Source organism: Pseudophryne corroboree, chromosome 4, assembly GCF_028390025.1.
Source record: "Pseudophryne corroboree isolate aPseCor3 chromosome 4, aPseCor3.hap2, whole genome shotgun sequence".
NCBI lineage: Eukaryota > Metazoa > Chordata > Amphibia > Anura > Myobatrachidae > Pseudophryne > Pseudophryne corroboree.
The window spans coordinates 396,339,640-396,359,085 of record NC_086447.1 but is presented as its reverse complement, the minus strand read 5'-3'; the positions used below and the strand labels follow the sequence as shown (position 1 = coordinate 396,359,085).

Sequence of the window (19,446 nt, the reverse complement as noted above, 5' to 3'; positions counted from 1 at the left end):
TATAAACAAGTCCTTAAATCTCACTTCTTCATAAGAGCCTACCAGCCCTCATACTCACTACTCACCTCCACTGACCACCCACCTACCCTCTCTGCCAGATCACCAGTCTTTTGTGCCCAAACCTCATAGACTGTAAGCACTTATGGGAGGTACCCTCTCTTCTTGGCCTTTCCTCTTAGCTTATCCCTGACTGTGACATCAGTGCACTATGTGTAATTCTTTCAAAATAAAATAGTTATACAGTCAATCTCTTTGCAAGGTAATCAATATATATATATATATATATATATATATATAATTCAGAATAATTGATTTATTAACCTATTACACTATTTTATTATTCTCAGGGCATAACTGGTCCAAAGGGTTCAAGAGGTACACAGGGTCCACAGGTACAGTATGGACCATGGTGGTTACATTTTGTCTTTTGTTACATTTGCAGATTTGTTTTCAAGTGTGATCTCTCCATATCTGACTGAGTCCTAATAGTTTTGACATCTGTAAGCAAATTACCATTCCAGAAACAGAAACAGTTTTATTGGCCAAGTATACAAACATATATTAGGCATTTTTCCTGGTTAGCCACCTAATAGACATAAAAAAAGAGAGGCACTGTGACTTTACACAACATTCAGTCAACAATCAAACAGTGAGTGTCCCCAATGTAAATATTACAATTATATAAAAAATATCCCCAATTCCCAAGTTAATTATTTAACTAAATAACCTCTTGTGGTTGAAGTTTTAACCTGGTATAATCTATAATGCCTACCAGATGGAAATAATTGAAATAAATCATAACCAGGATGCATTGAATCCGCCCAGAGTCAGCTGCCGCTAGGCTCCTGTCCTGAAGGAGGCAACTTTTCTCCATTGTCTCTGCGGGCTTACCTCTTTTCGCTGCTGTGACATGGGGCACGGTGGCCGACCGGAGCGCCATTCTGCTTCCACTATGCACACTGCAGCTGTGCGGCTGTGAGAGATGGACCCGGGGTAAAGAGGGGAAACAGATGCTGGCCTCTCCCTGCCAATATTATGTATTATTATTATTTATTACCAGTTATTTATATAGCGCACACATATTCTGCAGCACTTTACAGAGAATATTTTGTCCATTCACATCAGTCCCTGTCCCAGTGAAGCTTAGTCTATCTTCCCTACCACATGCACACATAGACTTACACGCTAGGGTTAATTTTGTTGGGATCCAATTAACCTACCAGTATATTTTTGGATTGTGGGAGGAAACCGGAGTACCCAGAGGAAACCCAGGCAAGCACAGTGAGAATATACAAACTCCACACTGGGCCATGGTGGGCACTGAACCCATGACCTCGGTGCCGTGAGGCAGTAACGCTAACCATTACACCATCTGTACTGCCCAATAGTGGTAAAGCCGCGCCTCCTGCATCCTCGGCTGTCACTCACCCAGGAAGCTCTGCCTGTTCTCTCTCTGCATGCTGTCCCCAGCTCTCTGACAGCGCTATCAGATCTGCTCTCATGCAGGCTGGTCGGATCAGAGGAGGCAGGCCAGCAGTGTCTGTGAGTGTGTCCAATCTCTGCTGCGCTCGCCTCCTCTGCAAGTGATTGGCTGTAAGTGGTGGCTGGTCCCTCCTCTAGGTCCAGCCACCCGTGTGCTGTTGCCGCTGTACCCAAGTATTTCCTCCCTTCTGCTGGACCAGGTCAGCCAACACCACTCGTTCCCCTCCACCCTACAGTCTAAAATATGCAGTATATTTTATAACCTATGAGTGCCACACTACTGCTTTCTAAATGGATCACTGTGTGAAGGCACTAGCTGGCTGAGGTAACTTATGTCATTTGGAGTGCCGGATTTCTACTTTGCTACACACACACACACACACACACACACACACACACACACACACACACCATAGTATGTATATATACACACACACACACACACACACACACACACACACACACACACACACACACACACACACACACACACACACACACATATATATACACTATTTTCTATTTATCTTGACAAAGGGCCCTGCGTGGCCTGAATTATCGACATTATTGGCAGCCATGTGTAAGTAAATGCTGTTATCTATATGTGTGTGTGTGTGTGTGTGTGTATACAGTATATATAGGGGGGCACTAACATTTATTTTGCTTCTGGGCGACTGGGACGACCTTACGCCACTGAATCTGGCACAATATTACTTGCCTGTCTGCCTGCTAATTCTTGTCAGTTATAAATCCTAAAGAAGGCCTGGCCAAACTGTGGCTCTTTAGCTGTTGTCAAACTACAATCCCCAGCATGCCCTGTTACAGTTTTGTTATTAGGGAATGCTAAACCTGTGGCACAGCATGCTGGGACTTGTAGTTTCTCAACAGCTGGAGAGCCACAGGTTGGCTAAAGTAAGGAAAGGTGTTCGCTAGTGTATTGACTTGGAAACACTTGGAACAACCACACAAATAGTAGTGGGCTAATGCTGATCACTTGCACCTGCTCCTCGGACTGCAGCTGCTTAGACTGAGTTGCTGAGTCTCAATGATTATTGAAGGAAAAAAAAGGGATTTTAAAGAAGCGCCATCCGTAGAGCAAAGGTGCAATATTTGTATAAATATTTATTAAATCTTATAAAATATATACCAGCACATAAATATTCACAATATAATATTATAAATATTCACAATATCTACAAACCACCCCCAGCTGTAAATATATATGCTTGATTCATAAAACAAAAGTCAATTGGTTGGTAAGTAACTTTTGGTTGGTTATAGATAAAAAGATTTTCTACCACAGCTGTTGGTGAAAAAGCGCTCTTGATAAAAATAAATAAAAATGAATTCAAATCTTTCCAATCATAGATGACACTGCACCTGTATTTGTAATAGATAGGATTCATACAGTGGACTCCTTAGGAAGAATATATAAGTGTGCCGCAAGCACTTCCAAAAAAGTTCTGATAAATGGATTATTGCTCCAACAGTTCCATATAGTCATACTTGCCTGTGGTGAAACACCTATCTTTATCAATTAACTAGCTCACCATAGGTGATGGCAATCATACATTACCAGGAAAGTCCAGGAACAGAGCATTTTCTCCCTCATGGAGAGGATCAGGTAGGCAAGTATGATATAGTATGTACCCCCTCACCTGTCGCTTTAGAGAGAATCCAGGTAGATAGCAGTATAGGGGGTTAAGAATCTCCGATGCGGGATCTGTTTGTCTCTTTATGTATGGAGCCGTGCTGTCGGGCACCTGTGTGGAGCTGAAGTGACGGAGCCTGCTGCTTCCGCCGCATGGAGCTGATGACCGCTCGTGTCCGCTGAAGGCAACCGTTACTGATGCCGGCTTGTCAGTGTGTGCTTTTAAGCTTTAAAAGCAGTGCCCTGGTTTCATGTGTTTTAGACACTGCACCGAAGATATACAGCATGCTTCCAGCGCTACACACTGACAAGCCGGCGTCAGTGTCGTCTGAGATTGTTAAGATTTGAATTCATTTTTATTTATTTTTATCAAGAGCGCTTTTTCACCAACAGCTGTGGTAGAAATTCTTTTTATCTATAACCAACCAAAAGTTACTTACCAACCAATTGACTTTTTCGTTTTATGAATCAAGCATATATATTTACAGCTGGGGGTGGTTTGTAGATATTGTGAACATTTATAATATTGTATTGGGAATATTTATGTGCTGATATATATTTTATATGATTTAATAAATATTTTTACAAATATGGCACCTTTGCTCTACGGATGGCGCTTCTTTGAAATCCCTTTTTTTCCCCAGTTATAAATCCTGAATAAAGGGGAGATCAACACCAATGATTCTTACCGCTCTTATTACCCGTTGTAATCTGTACTTCTCCTATTCTGTGATCAATCCAAACCACCGCATTTTCGCGGTGATATGCTGTCACACATCACCAGCATGTACGTACCCCCGGGCTGCCATTATAGCGATACGGCATGTCACTGGCGAGGTGATGTAGGACTTTTATCCTCTTCATCATGCGTTGTTGCCCCACGCATGCACTGTATGCCTAGCACCCAGCAGCCCCGCACATGTCACCCTGTACATACTCACTTGATGTTGAAGGATGCTGTGGCTGCTTAGAAGTAGGGGACACAAATTCTCACCTCGTTCCTGCCAGAAAGGATTACTTTGAAAAAACAAACTTTATTTCAACATAAACAGAAAAACATAAAACAAAAACACAAAACGATCCTGTATCACCGTGGCAGCGTCAGCCCTGACCTGCCAAAGTGACAGGGGGGAATTATCGTGAGGAGAAGTGCCACCTGACCGTTGATAAATCATGTAGGCATCACGTTCCAATGCACACAACGGCAGCACCGATAATGACATGTGCTATGGCAATTCCTTAAACTGCCGCTATCTGCTAGGGGTGTGGTATGTTAGGTAGACTTAGGTCGACAGTGTCTAGGTCGACCACTATTGATCGACAGTAAGTAGGTCGACATGGTTTCTAGGTTGACAGGGACTTTAGGTCGACATGTACTAGGTCAACTTGAGAAAAGGTCGACATGAGTTATTTAAAACTTTTTTTGGTGTCTATTTCTCTGTACAGTGACTGGGAGCCCCAATTAGTGCACCGTGTCCCCTCGCATGGCGAGCAAACTTCGGGCAAGGTGCCTCGCCCCGCTACCACTGCGCTTGGCACAGGTTACCGTTCCCAATTATAGTCCACATGGATCTTAAAGTATGAAAAAGTTAAAAAAAAATTTTTTTAAACTCATGTCGAACTTTTGTCATGTTGACCTAGAACATGTTGACCTAGAGTCCCTGTCGACATAGAAACCATGTCGACCTACTTACTATTATTAACCAGACCTACTTACTGTCGACCTAAAGACTGGATCCCATCAGCTAGTACATACATTGCGGTGAAACAGGAACTGCAGCACTTAGCATGCGCTATGTACAGAAAGCACATAGCAACACTTGGTACATTCACCCCAGTGATCAATGAACAAGGAACAGACTGAATTACTACCGAACAGAAAAGAGTCAACAATTCCTTTGACAAACTAAACTTCCGGAGCTGTCACAAAAAATATAACCCTTGCTGAGCTTTCTTCACAGTGTCAGTGTTACCTCACTTCAAGTCATCAAGTAGGTGCCACCATACCATGCACACAGCATGCTGTGTGCATTCCTTAAAATCCCTCTGAGAAACATTTCTTATATTGCGGTGAAGCAGAAACTGCTGCACTTAGTGTGTGTTATGCAGAAAGCACATAGCAACGCTTCGTACATTCACCCCTGTGTTTGAAAAATGACAGTTAGGCCCTTTTTCTCTCTCCAGTTTATCAGTCTCCAAGCGATGATGCATCTCGCCCTGTATATTTATTCATAAAAATCACAATGATTATACATGCAGTATTATAAAAAATGAGAAGGAAAGGAATCAGTATCTGGTGCACAGTAGAAATTATATACATTTAAAATGCATCTATTTATTAGGTCATTTTAAAATGATTGTATCGTTTTTCATACAAACATTGAAATATAGGTTAGGCTGCGGGAAGGGAGGGTTAGGGGGCCATGGGGGAAGGTGAGTATACTTACCTTCTCCCTGTTGGGATTCTCACTGTCAGCATGCCATGGTCGGTAATCTGACCGTCGGCATCTTGACCTCCGGCATCCCGACCGCCGGCATTTCCAACCCAACCCATTACACCTGAGTTAGTTTAATATTTAAAATAGCATGATATATTCAATTCCGGTCCAATATTGGGGAATCCCCTCTAGCCTGATTATAAGGGTACTATATAATAGTAGTGCTGTACAGTATATCCTCAGTATTACCCTAAGACATATAGGGGTACATTTACTAAGCAGTGATAAGAGCGGAGAAGTGAGCCAGTGGAGAAGTTGCCCATGGCAACCAATCAGCACTGAAGTAACAGCTATAATTTGCATACTATAAAATGATACAGAGCTGCTGATTGGTTGATGGGGAAATTTCTCCACTGGCTCACGTCTCCGTTCTTATCACTGCTTAGTAAATGTACCCCATAGTCACATATACAGTATATATGATAAAATAAAGGACCCTGGGCACATGTAAATGGATATTGAGTGTGCCTACATGTGATACTTTATATACTGTAGCTCTTATTTGTAGTACAATCACAAATCCGTATTAGTTCTTTGAGAATGAATATAAATTTGCAGGGCACACATATACACATATATATGCCCCTAATCAGGATAAAAATGTCTTCTGTAAATTTCTATGCCCCCACTATATTGCTGAAATCCATATGCTTGCGGGATTCTAAAACAGATACCTCACTATTTAGCTTAGTATTGTAGGAATAACATAGAGTAGATTCACAGGATTATAACACAATTACTGCAGATGGTGAAGGATTGAAATAACATGTTATTTCTTTAAATGTGTAACCCCTGGCTAAACAGAGTGAATGCTGGGTATTCCACTGGGCTATTATTGGGATGGTTGGGAATTGAGTACAGGGATTATTTAACGTGGAAAATCAATTTAATTTCTAATTTTGTTCTATTTGTTTTAAAGGGAATTATTGGTGACCCAGGTTTGCTTGGACGAGATGGTATTGATGGAATTGAAGTAAGTCATAGAAGGACATTATATTATTCCTATCACTTCGCTTTATGTGCACAATTATATTTGTATATGCTACTAGAATTAAAAAAACACCCAAACCATATTCTGTTTTTGATTGGCAGATTTACTGTATTAAAGGTACAGTAATACAGATCCTGTCAAATGTTGTGTCTGTAACAATACTGTGAGACTACTTTGAAAGGTTTCTCACTTGATTATTTTCAAGTAAAAGACCTGAAAATTAGATATGATGTTTGATAAATGAAAATAAGAAGTGACACTTTGCAATTTGCTCCTGGAATAAACCATGTTGCAATGCAAGGGGTCCAAATGCTTGCAGGGGAATTACTGATAGTCTTTACATGTATTGATAAAATACTGGACAGCTTTGTTGTCACACCTAAATTTAGAATTACGGACCTTATTCAGACTTGTATGCAAACCCAATTTGCATAAAAGTCCAACGGTGGGGGTCTGAGCATGTAAGTCTGTGCATGGAGTGCCCCCAAGCTGCGGTTCAGGGAAGTTATTCAAAATTGGTGTCACCCCTATTTTGGAGCGTGGTCAGGCCAGGGTTTACATCTAGGCCAGGGTTTACATCTACCGATGCAGAATTCCTAGCTCCAGCTGAGCTATTCTGCTAGTCATCTGAGTAAACTGAGATGGCCGAGGGCTGTGACCATCCCAATGGTGATCCAATGCGGCTTCCAGGTCTGGATATGTAGTTATGGCTAAATGTAACTATGTAGCTGCTCTGAGCCTGGACGCTCTCACAGGCATCCGAGCCGAGCCATTGGCTAGCTTTTAGCAGCCGCCATATTTAGAGGCAGCTGAGTTACATTAATTTGACTGTCCACATTTTGGCACTTTTGACTTTATGGTGTCAACCTTATAATTTGTCTATATTTAAAATTTCTACATTTTGACTGTTTCAAACGATCAATGTCTATATTATGTCCATGTCTAAATGATGTACCTGTCGACATTTTGACTGTCTACATATTGATTGTCAACATACAGTATAGTAGGCTTTCTAAATATTGGTGTCTACAATTTGAATGTCTCAATTTTGTGTAAGTAATATAGTTGACCCTATCACATCATTATTAATTATTATTGTTGATATAATTAGTATCTGAAATCTGATATATACAGATTTTGTTTTTAGACCATATCACTTTGTAATTTCTTTAAAATAAACACATATCTTTATGGTCTTAATGGATTGTTACCCCATATAATAAAAACGTATATATATATATATATATATATATATATATATATATATTAATATATGTTACAAAAAAGCTGTGTATTTCCTGAAATAAAAGTATTCATACTCAGATGTATAAACTAAGAATTATACTGTATGAACTTGCCTGGTCATATAGAGGGTAAAGCGGCCTGTGGGTCATGAAGTGGGTATCAGGTAAGCCCATACTACTGGAAACATAGTGAATATCTTTATTAAGTATACTATTGTGCATGGCTTAAAAAGAAATACTTAAAACACATTTGATTTTTATTTTGCATGATAGGCTTATCAAGGTCTTCAAGGTAGTGAAGGACGTCATGGAGTTCTGGGGAAGAAGGTAAATATTTTTTTGTTGCTTGATGAAAAATAATACACTGGAATGAATACAATTATGATTTTATGATAAATATTTTATATTGCTATTTATGTATTTGTTTACTTTCATGCCAGTGGCACAGTATACAAATGAAAAGAAGGTGACAGATTCTCCAAACAATTGTAGTATTTTAAAAAGAGAGATTACTCTTTGAGCTGAAGAATAAAGGGGGTAATTCAGAGTTGATCGCAGCAGCAAATTTGTTAGCAGTTGGGCAAAACCATGTGCACTGCAGGTGGGGCAGATATAAGATGTGCAGAGAGAGTTAGATTTGGTTGGGGTGTGTTCTAACTGAAATCTAAATTGCAGTGTAAAAATAAAGGAGCCAGCCTTTACACTGCACAGAAACAATATAACCCACACAAATCTAACTCTCTCTGCAAATGTTATATCTGCCACACCTGCACTGCACATGGGCCCTCATTCCGAGTTGATCGCACGTAGCAACTTTTTGCTGCTAATGCGATCAACTTGACGTCGCCTATGGGGGAGTATATTATAGCACAGCAAGGCTGCAATCACTTGTGCAGCCCTGCTATTTATAAAAGTTTCCTGCAAAACAAGACCAGGGTCAGACTTACTTACCCTGTGCGACGAATCCAGCGGTGAAGGTCCCGGAATTGACGTCAGACATCTGCCCTCCAAACGCCTGGACATGCCTGCATTCGCCTCACCAAGCCTGGAAAACGGTCAGTTGATGCCCCGGAATGCCTCCCACCTGTCAGTCTTCTTGCAATAGCCGCTGCGATCACTTTTTCCGCTGGTGGCGTTGCTGCAATGATGCGCGTGCACAATGCGGCCATCGCGTATGCGCAGTTCCGACCCATTCGCACTGCTGCAACAAACTGCAATGTGCGAACGGGTCGGAATGACCCTCATGGTTTTGCCGAACTGCTAACAAATTTGCTGCACTGCAGGGGGGTGCTGATATAACACATGTGCAGAGATAATCAGATTTGTGGCTGACGGAGCTGCAGCTCCAGGCCCACTGCATCTGCAGCAACATACCCTCCAACAATTTACACATAAAAATCAGTACAAATTCGAAAAGGGGACATGGCCACGAGTATAGGGACGTAGTCACGCCCCTTTTCCTATACTTTCAATGGAAGTTTGCAGAGCCAAAAATTGGTACAGACCATAAAAAAAGGTACTGTACCTGCCAATAAGGTACAGTTGGAGGGTATGAAGCAGTCTCTGCGCTGTAGATAGGTAAAAAACACCTTTTACTGCAGTGTCCTATGTCCTGCTGCCAGTCCGCCTGCCCCCTCTGGCATCAACAATCCCCACTAACTAGCGGCAGCTCAGGTGGAATAAAAACTGCTGCGGCCACCGTCATATATGTGTATGATAGCGGCGCAGCAGAAGGCTTTCCTAACCCTCCTTGCGCTGCATACTCTCTGAGCCCCGGAGCCTCCTCTGCATGTGATTTCACAGAAGTGCCTCCCCGCACTGCCGTGCCCAGATCCCCAGAGGTCCTGACTCCACAACACAGCACCTGGGCTGCCGGCCTGGAAGCCCCGAGATGGCTAATGTAACTGATAGAGTGGGTGATATCGCGGAGGGTAATGTCTGGATGCTGAATCAATGTAAAAGGTGGCAGGGCTGTGCAGTGCAGTGGGTGTGCAGGGTCACTGAAACTGTACAGCACTCTCACCTTTTACATTGATTCAGCAAATCAGTCAGTTCTGCCAGCCAGTCACTATTGTCAGTGCTGGTGTCCCAACGCGCCGCATTACAGGCAAGTATATGCACTAAGTAAACTACAGCTCCCAGCAGCCCTTAGCGCCGGAGCATTCCAGCGCTAAGGGCTGCTGGGAGCTGTAATTTATTGAGTGCATCTTCTTCCCTGTTATGCGGCGCATTGGGACACCAGCGCTAACAATAGTGACTGGCTGCTTGGCTGCTGTGCGAGTCTCCGGGACAGCCACTGCCAAAGGGAGGACAGCAGCTTAGTTGCTTCAGGAGGAGCATTACCCGCCCCTCCCCCACTCGCAGTACCTCCGGGCCCCATCCTCGGCACCCCCCCCCCCCTCCACCACCCGCGGTGGCTCTGAACCCCCACCCACCTTACGGCACCACCGCACCCAGGGTTGGACTGGCCCACAGGGGTACAGGGGAAACCACAGGTGGGCCCTACTGCCTGGGGGCCCACTCCCTCCTCTAGGGATCAGGTTCCAGACTGTGCTGTTACTAATCTAGTACATTATCTTGCATGTACTACAGTATTTACTGTATATATTTATCTAGGGGACCAACACTTGCAAAATGGTTAGGTATACCAATGTGGTGGCTGGTCACACCCCCTCTAGAGACTGGCCACACCCCTAAACATGGGCCTCTACCACTGCATTCCCCCGGTGGGCCCTACATGCCCCAGTCTGACACTGACCGAACCATCCCCTCCCCCACCCACGGCACCCCTGCAACCACTCCTCCCCCACCAGCGGTGGCTCCGGACACCCTCCCCCACCTGCAGTACCACTGCACCCACCCCTCCCCCCGCCCGCGGCACCCCCACAACCGCCTCTCCAGCCCATGGCACCCCCGGACTCCCTCCCCCATCCGCGTCTGCCCCGCACCTGCTACTCCCCCAACCACTACATCTACTAGGTGATTCATCAGGCCCTGCATGCACTGTTCATGCCATTGCAAGGGGCTACGACCCCTTAACCATCGCACGCCCTTTGTCCGTGCCATATTTAACCACTCACACAATTATGATTGGCAGTAATACTCCATATAATAAAAATATTGCATGCCACAAGGGCGTGCAAGGGTTAAGGGGGCATAGCCCCTTACGACGGTTTGAAGAGCGCCCATAGGGCGCGATGAATCACCTGGTGTTAAATACTGTTCTTAAGCTAAACAATATTTTAGGTGAAATGTTACTTAAATGAATGATTCAGGTCTGGGTACTGTCAGTATAAAAAATGTCACCATAATTGGAGTCTGACACAATGCCCTTTTAACTGTTTACTATCAAGGGAGAAAAGGGATATATGGGACAGCAGGGTCCCGAGGGTCCACGAGGAAGATCTGTGAGTACAATGCAGTATATTGTGTGTATTACAGTCAGCAGCAATTTATTATGTTTTTATAGAACTACCAGCAGTGCCTACCTGTCATTGCCGAGTGATTATTCATTGTATTTAGTGATGCCGAGTGATTATTCATTTTATTCAGTGATACATGTTTTTCGTTCCCATTTTTTTAGTTCACTTGTCTGTCTTGATATATTCTACTTATTTTACTTATTTATTTGAGTAATGCTTATTAATTTTAGCAATGAAATACCTTTGAAAAATAAAGTCCAAAGATGTTGTAATATGAAAATCCTCAAAGATAGCATGAACATGTGTGACGCATAAGGAGCCCGCTCGCACAGTGCCCATGTGACCAGGAGCGCTATATATGTATACTTTTATCTCACTTGCACACAATTCATCTTTATCGGGTGTGTGTTGGTAGTGATGTGGCAACAACATAGGCATGCATATGTGTGGATTCAGGGGGGGCATCAAGGCACATGCCCGCCTGTCATTTAGGGGAATGTACATTTTATTTTATTCAAGTACAGCAACACGGTGTGCAAAGACACATGCCAGTAATGGGGAAGGGGGGCGCGGCGCATTGGAATCAGCAGCACTGCAGTCACGGACATGCAGGCAACGGGAAAATGGTATTAGTTCCCTAAGCACACTGCACCCCACAACACTGACTGATGCCCCCTTGCCATTGGCGTTTCTATAATGGGTGCAGTGCACACGGGCCACTGGGTCCAGGGGGGCCCAAACCACACACACTGCACCCATATATTATACTTACCCGAGTCCCGCGACGGTGTCACTGCTGTGCGGGCACAAATCACTCTGAAAATATCCGCCGCAGCCATTTCTGAAGGTGTCCCCGGGAACAAGGTGCTGCCACCATGTTCCCGGAGACCTGCACAGTAGACTCTGGCATTATGCCAGAGTCTACTGCTGCCGGAGAGGAGGGACCCGCGACGGAGGCTGCATGCGGGTCCCCTCCTCTCTTAAAACGCCCTTGCCAACCCTCCCCGTACCTAAATGACAGGAAGTGCCCCATTATTATATGCCCCTCAGGGTCGGCGCTACCATTTGGCAGCATAAGGCAGCTGCCTATGGGCGCCGGGACCTGAGGGGACGGCCCACAGTGGCTGGCTATGAGAAAAATGAAGGATAGGAGAGTGGTCCCCTTGGCAAATACAGCGGACACATCTCATCAGCTTTGCTATTTTCAGCACCCAAATGGTTGTCCCTCTTGCTGCGCGGCTGTGCCTGCCCACCTGCTGCCTCCGCCCTGTGAGTTAAGAGCCCCCCTGTTGGGCCTCTGTAAGCTGCTCTGAGCCATTCCTTCCTTGGGATTCCAGTGCCCTCTCGGATGCCGGCACCATCTTGGAGTCCCTGCCTGCCTGTTGCCTCTCGGCTCTACGTTCCGCTTGTGACATTCTCAGATGGAGTGATCAGGTTGAGCTGGCTGATCCTGTTCTGCTCTTGGTAAGTGAGAGGCTGCAGAGGAGACTGCAGGTGCCCCTTACAGAGGAGACTGCAGGTGCCCCCTACAGAGGAGACTGCACGTGCCCCCCCCTCTGTTGTTTCATGAGTGGATGCGATCCCCTATTCCTGCAGCCTGCAATCTGGTCATCTTGGGCTAGCCCCTATAATAAATTTTTAGGGCTGGACCTCTCTGCTTTAGTGGGACTCCTTCTTCTGCAGCCATAAAGGTGTCCTTGTATGAATTTTGAGCTGATGATTTGGTGGAGTTTTTATATCTATCTATCTATCTATCTATCTATCTATCTATCTATCTATCTATCTATCTATCTATCTATCTATCTATCCATAAGGATGTATGTGTCTTTGCTATATTCTTTCTGTATATATTTGATATTTTGGCCCTGCATATTGAAGGTGTTCTGTGGGGTTGTGGCTAAATAGCGGGCAAATAAAATAGATGCCACTTAATTACAGTACATCTACTTTTCAGCAAGTATTGGACAGGATGAGGTCAGAGAGAAGGAGTGGAAGCCCAGTTTGTAGGCAGAAAATAAAGCTTGTGACAACAGTGAAGATATGACCAAGGCCCTGATTCAGAGAAATACACTAATGCAGCTGCAAGTGCGATTTTCTTTGCAATACATCTGCTGATATCAGCAATTGAAGATGACGTCCAGAAATTAAGAGACACACACCGTCAGATACACGCCCTGAAAATGACCATGACACGCCTGGGTTTTAACATCCACTCCCTGCTAACACCATGTTAACACCCCCCGAAAGGTCACGTCTTGCCACTCACCCTGCAAAAGAATCATCATTGTGTGTGGGTTCTCAGCGGCACATTGACGCATGCGCAATACGACCGCAGCATTTACACAGTCTGACATAATCGCACCATTCCGTGGAACATTGGCTTTGTGTACTTCTCTGAGTCAGGTCCTAAGTCAGTACCACAGCCTTTGTGATTGGCGCTAATGCTCATGGTGCAAAGAGGTAGTGGAGGCACAGCTGCCTGTGACTTACAGTACCCCAGCAGCACCCACCTGGCTCTCTGCTCTCTCTAGTGTGAAAATCCTATCATTGGACAGAAGTTAGAGATGAATAGTAAGTACAAGTCAAGCAGTGGGCTGTGAATGAAGCAAAGATAACTGGAGGGGAGTTTGTGAAGGTGGCAGATATAACCCAGGTGGTGAGGGGATAGTGGGCATAGCATGGGGGGACGTGTGGAAGGGCACTGTCTAGGCTGCATAGCTCACAAAAAAATCTAGAGATATTAGCTTGGGTAGAGTAGTATTGGTGGGAGAACGGTAGGCTTTTAGGAGAACGGTAGGCTTTTAGGAGAACGGTAGGCTTTTAGGAGAACGGTAGGCTTTTGGGAGAACGGTAGGCTTTTGGGAGAACGGTAGGCTCTTTTTAAAGAGGTGGGATGTCAGAGAGCACGTAAAGATTTGACAGCTGTGGAGGAGTCTGATGAGAGATGGCTGGAATTCCGTAGGTGGGTTGTGCTGTGGAAAACTTATTGTATGTAGGAGTGAAATGTGTGTATCATATACTGTAGATTTATTTTAGCTCATATGTCGACAAGTTTACAGTGTTCAGACAAGCCATTGTAAAGTACCATGTGTTTTGTTTCCTTGGTGCTCAAATAGGGACCACCAGGTCTGAAAGGAGAAGCTGGACGTCCGGGTAGACCTGGATTTATTGGTCCACCTGGAGCTACTGTGAGTTGGTTTTTATTGAAGTTCATTCATTAACACAGTAATACTGTATGTGTTAAAAAATTTTTTATTTTTTTGGTGGTACTTTTCCGAATCTTTGATAAATATGACAGTTATTTAAATCTACCTGTATGTTAACTTCTATTAATCACTATTTTCTTCATTTTAAATGCCATGACAGTAGTGCAGGGATGAGGACATTTTTAAAGTTTTGTGGCAAAATGTTTGCATCATTCTAAACATTTGGTCACAAAAGTGTGCGTGTTTCACCAGCCGCACACCAATCACACCAGACTGCAGTCTGAAAGGAACTTCATTTTCTCATCTCTTTGTATAAAGGGTTATTCAGGTTTGTTAGCAAAACAAAAAAGTTAGCAATTGGGCAAAACCATGTTGCACTGCAGGTGGGGCAGATGTAACATATTCAGAGATAGTTAGTTAGATTTGGGTGGCTTATATTGTTTCTGTGCAGGGTAAATACTGGCTGCTTAATTTCGAAACTGCCATTTAGATTTCAGTTTGAACACACCCCACCTAAATCTATATCTCTCTGCACATGTTACATCTGCCCACCGTGCAGTGCAACATGGTTATGCCCAATTGCTAACTTTTTGGTTTGCTAATTAACCTGAATAAGGCCCTTAGACCTTGTATCTTCCTAAATTTAGAAATGGACTGCAGAAAATATTTTGTCAAATTAATTCTGTGTTATGAGCTGGTTCTTTGCGAAAACTTGATTATTGTGAAATATTGCTGCTTTTTCTCTTATTTATACTGTGGTAATCTTTCATTGTCCCTGTTATTAGTGACTTTGTGCCACCTACATTAAAGTCATGAACTCTCCCAGTCTCTATTACTGACTGACTTTAGCTGTTCACACACACAAGACACTGAGGGGCAGATGTATTAACCTGGAGGAGGCATAAGGAAGTGATAAACCAGTGATATGTGCAAGGTGATAAAGGCACCAGCCAATCAGATCCTAACTGTTAATTTACATATTGGAACTGATTGGCTGGTGCCTTTAACACCTTGCACATACCACTGGTTTATCACTTCCTTATGCCTTCTCCAGGTTAATACATCTGCCCCTGAGGGCCTGATTCTGATTTGTAAGTAATTCTACAGCTGCAGAAAAGTGGCTGTGTAATTCCGTACAAATACAATGCAAATGCAACAGGAGGCGTCTGTGGGAGATAGATGACTCCTATATGCATCTGTGAGATTGAGTGCTGCATCTGTGGATGCGGCATTGGATCACAATCATGACCACCGGTCAGGACTTGCGATGCTAGTAGACCGTGGTCAGTATGTGTAAGCTGAAGATTACTCAGACCATAGGATTCAGACAGCAGGGTCCAGGAAGTCTGCATCTGGAGATGCAGGCCCTGGGCCCAGCATGACTACAAGACAAGGGGTGGCACACCTTCATTTTGAAGAAAAGAACGGTTGACGCCCCCGCTCCACCCCCCAAATGCTGCAGCATGTCAGTCATTCTGCGGCAAGGTAGGGGCTGCGAGCGATATCGCAAGACCCTCTACACATGCACAGGACTGGATTGCATACAAATCTGAATCAGGTCCTGAAACCCTAACAAGTGAAGTGAATATACATGCACATATTATTACAGAATAAACTGACCACATCTAATTATTTTGAAGATTGTACAATGACTCTTTTTATTATTCACAGGGTCATGTGGGACTTCCTGGTGCATCTGGGCTCAAGGTACCACAATTACTATGCCTCTGCCTGTATTACCGTATGTGTATAAATACCACATTATGTATGTATAAATACCACATTAGGGCGTGCATGATCCTGATAAAGACGGTGATCTAAAGCCACCTATACATCACTATTAAACTATTTCTCATTTTATGTTCTGTTAGAAAGTGTGTTCTTTCATTTTACTGGTAGAATGATAGAACTTGTGCTACTGTTCAGAGAAAGAGAAAGAAAACCTTAATTAAACTATAAACTTAAATATTATTATTTTGTAAATAGGGCAATCCTGGAATTCAAGGCGTCAAGGGTCTAGAAGGACAGAAGGTACACTTTTATTTATTTACTTAAAAAAGTGTTTCTAATAACAAATAACAGAAAAATACATTATTTTTTGGATGCATATTTGGGGAGGTTTGGAAAGGAGTGCATTTGCCAAGATATATAAGGGACAAATCAAATTAATCTAGCATGTTTGCCTAGTTCTAAAGCATGAACAAAGAAAATGTAGCCAATAATACTAATAAATGAGGTGATTGGAAATGTGAAAATATCACTCATTCACTAATTCCGTTTCCCAATCCTTTTCAGAATGTTGTAATCTCAAACTCATGTAGAAAACCAATTGAACCCAACCTTATATCATGGCTCTGGGCTGCTGGTCTATTACCAACTTCTAACACAGTTGTTATCCCAGAATATTTGTATGCACACTTCAAATAATACTGTCTTCATGATATTCAGTGTAAGCTATTTAATACAATAAAACTTCATTTTGAAGGGAGAAAAGGGAGTAAAAGGACCAAAAGGGAAAGTAAGTATGAGTATGCTAGCATAGTAGCAGTTTGTGTTCTTTGTTGCTCTACTAATATATAGGAATAATTTAGGTTGGGGAAACGGGTCCAGTGGGGGCAGAAGGACTTTCTGGAAGGAGAGGACCTCCAGGAGAGGTTGGGGCTCGTGGTCGAGAAGGAGAGCAAGGTCCTTCTGGTGATCCTGGAATCTCTGGAGATAATGGGCCTATGGGATCCACGGTAAGAATTTGCTAATTTATAAATATTTAGGTAACAGAAACTTATAGACAGAGCACAGGTTATTCCAAACAGTTCAGTTTCTCTGGATGTTACATTTACACTGGCTGCAGAAGTAATTTAATGTGAGATTGGGTCTGATTCTGAGACACATGCAAAGTGACTGTAGTTGTGCTAATGCAACTGTCTGGGAGTTTGTATGTGTGCAATCAGAAACCTGTACTGCCTAGTGATTGTACACTGTCTGCTGCAAATGTCATTATTAGTATTTACACTTGCACTAGCCCCATGATTACTGCAAGAGATACGTTACAGACATGCTTCCGCTATCTGTACGCATGACTCGGAATCTCACTGAACTTCTGATGCATACCCGGGACACTACTGCAACACTCTCATGACACTCCGACAAGTCAGGGTGGTCAGAGACGGATTTAGATCTCATAGGGCCCTAGGTTAGATCCTGGTTTGGGGCCCCCCTACCTCAAATAAACCATAGCACTATATTTTTATTCCTGATTCATGCCCCTTATATTATTTGTCATTTTCCTTCTTACATTCAAAACTTTAAACATTACAGATATAAACATGGTGTAATGGTTGTCATTCCTGCCTCAGAGCACTGAGGTTATGAGTTTGAGCCCACCACAGCCCTAACTGTGTGGCATTTGTAGATCCTCCCTGTGTGGTTTTCCTCTGGGTACTCCGGTTTCCTCCCACAATCCAAAAATATACTGGCTCCCAACAAAAAAAAAAATGACTCTAGTGTGGGCATAGCAGTCCTCATTTTTGTGTTCCTACCCAGAGGCGTAACTAGGGTTTTTGGAGCCCAGGGCAAGATGGAAAATGGCGCCCCCCCCCCCCCCTTAAAAAAAAAAAAACACAGTAAAAGAAAAATGGGCGTGGTCACACTCAAGAAGGGGTGTGGCTACGCTTCAGAAGGGGTGTGGCCACCGAAAATGGCCCACAGTGCCAGTTACATTGCCCCACGGTGCCGGATACATTCCCCATGGTGCCAGATACATGCCCCACGGTGCCAGATACATGCCCCACGGTGCCAGATACATGCCCCACGGTGCCAGATACATGCCCCACTCAGTGCCGGATACAATGCCCCACTCAGTGCCGGATACAATGCCCCACTCAGTGCCGGATACAATGCCCCACAGTGTCAGTTACAGTGCCCCACAGTGCCAGTTACAGTGCCCCACAGTGCCGGATACAGTGCCCCACAGTGCTGGATACAATGCCCCACAGTGCCAGTTACATGCCCCACAGTGCTGGATACAATGCCCCATAGTGCCAGTTACATGCCCCACAGTGCCAGTTACAGTGCCCCACAGTGCCAGTTACAGTGCCCCACAGTGCCAGTTACTGTGCCCCACAGTGCCAGTTACTGTGCCCCACAGTGCCAGTTACTGTGCCCCACAGTGCCAGTTACAGTGCCCCACAGTGCCAGTTACTGTGCCCCACAGTGCCAGTTACTGTGCCCCACAGTGCCAGTTACAGTGCCCCACAGTGCTGGATACATGCCCCACAGTGCCAGTTACAGTGCCCCACAGTGCCCCACAGTGCTGGATACATGCCCCACAGTGCCAGGCACCCCCCGTTCCGCCGCCGGACCCCCCCTGCCCCGTCACTCACCTGTGAGGGGAGGAGAGCGCAGCGCAGCGCCTCTCCTTTCCCTCGCTGCTCCCTCCGGACGCCGGCGACTGTCTGGCGCCGGTTCGCTAGCCAATCAGAGCTCGCGGACCGGCAGCCAATCAGGAGCTGGTCCGCAAGCCCTGATTGGCTAGCGCCGGAGACCGGACACGGCAGCGCTGCTGGCAGCGCTGCTAGTGCTCCAGCGGCGGTGAGGGGAGGGAGAGACGCTGTGGTCTCTCCTCCCCTCACATTTAGGGGTAACGGGGCGAGTGGGGCATGATGCCCTGGACGCCGGCGGCGCCCCCCTCTCCTGGGCCTGCCAGGGCGCCCAGGGCACGTGCCCCACTCGCCCTACCCTAGTTACGCCTCTGTTCCTACCCCCTATATTTTAGATAGGAACAGTGCGCACATTCGGCACACAGCCCAAAAAAGGGTGTGTTCGTGCTGTTAAGCGGCATGGCCACACAATAGTACCCATAATTAAAATTACGATACACAGTGGTGTAACTTTATTCACATTTTTCATGCGATAGTGTCCCTAATTCACGTTACATCCCACTGTAGTACCACTTT

At 44.6% G+C, this 19,446-nt stretch overlaps 1 protein-coding gene across 1 annotated transcript in view; it reads left to right on the top strand.

Moving 5' to 3' along the window:
- Positions 1-3,040: 3,040 nt before the first annotated feature.
- The window catches only part of LOC134910919 (collagen alpha-3(IX) chain-like), a 51,346-nt gene continuing 34,940 nt past the window's right edge, over positions 3,041-19,446 (top strand). The window contains exons 1-9 of the mRNA XM_063919307.1: positions 3,041-3,106; positions 6,551-6,604; positions 8,140-8,193; positions 11,220-11,273; positions 14,405-14,476; positions 16,166-16,201; positions 16,481-16,525; positions 16,980-17,012; positions 17,086-17,232. Of these exons, the coding sequence (XP_063775377.1) occupies positions 3,041-3,106; positions 6,551-6,604; positions 8,140-8,193; positions 11,220-11,273; positions 14,405-14,476; positions 16,166-16,201; positions 16,481-16,525; positions 16,980-17,012; positions 17,086-17,232 (561 nt within the window). The remainder of the gene's footprint in view (positions 3,107-6,550; positions 6,605-8,139; positions 8,194-11,219; positions 11,274-14,404; positions 14,477-16,165; positions 16,202-16,480; positions 16,526-16,979; positions 17,013-17,085; positions 17,233-19,446) is intronic.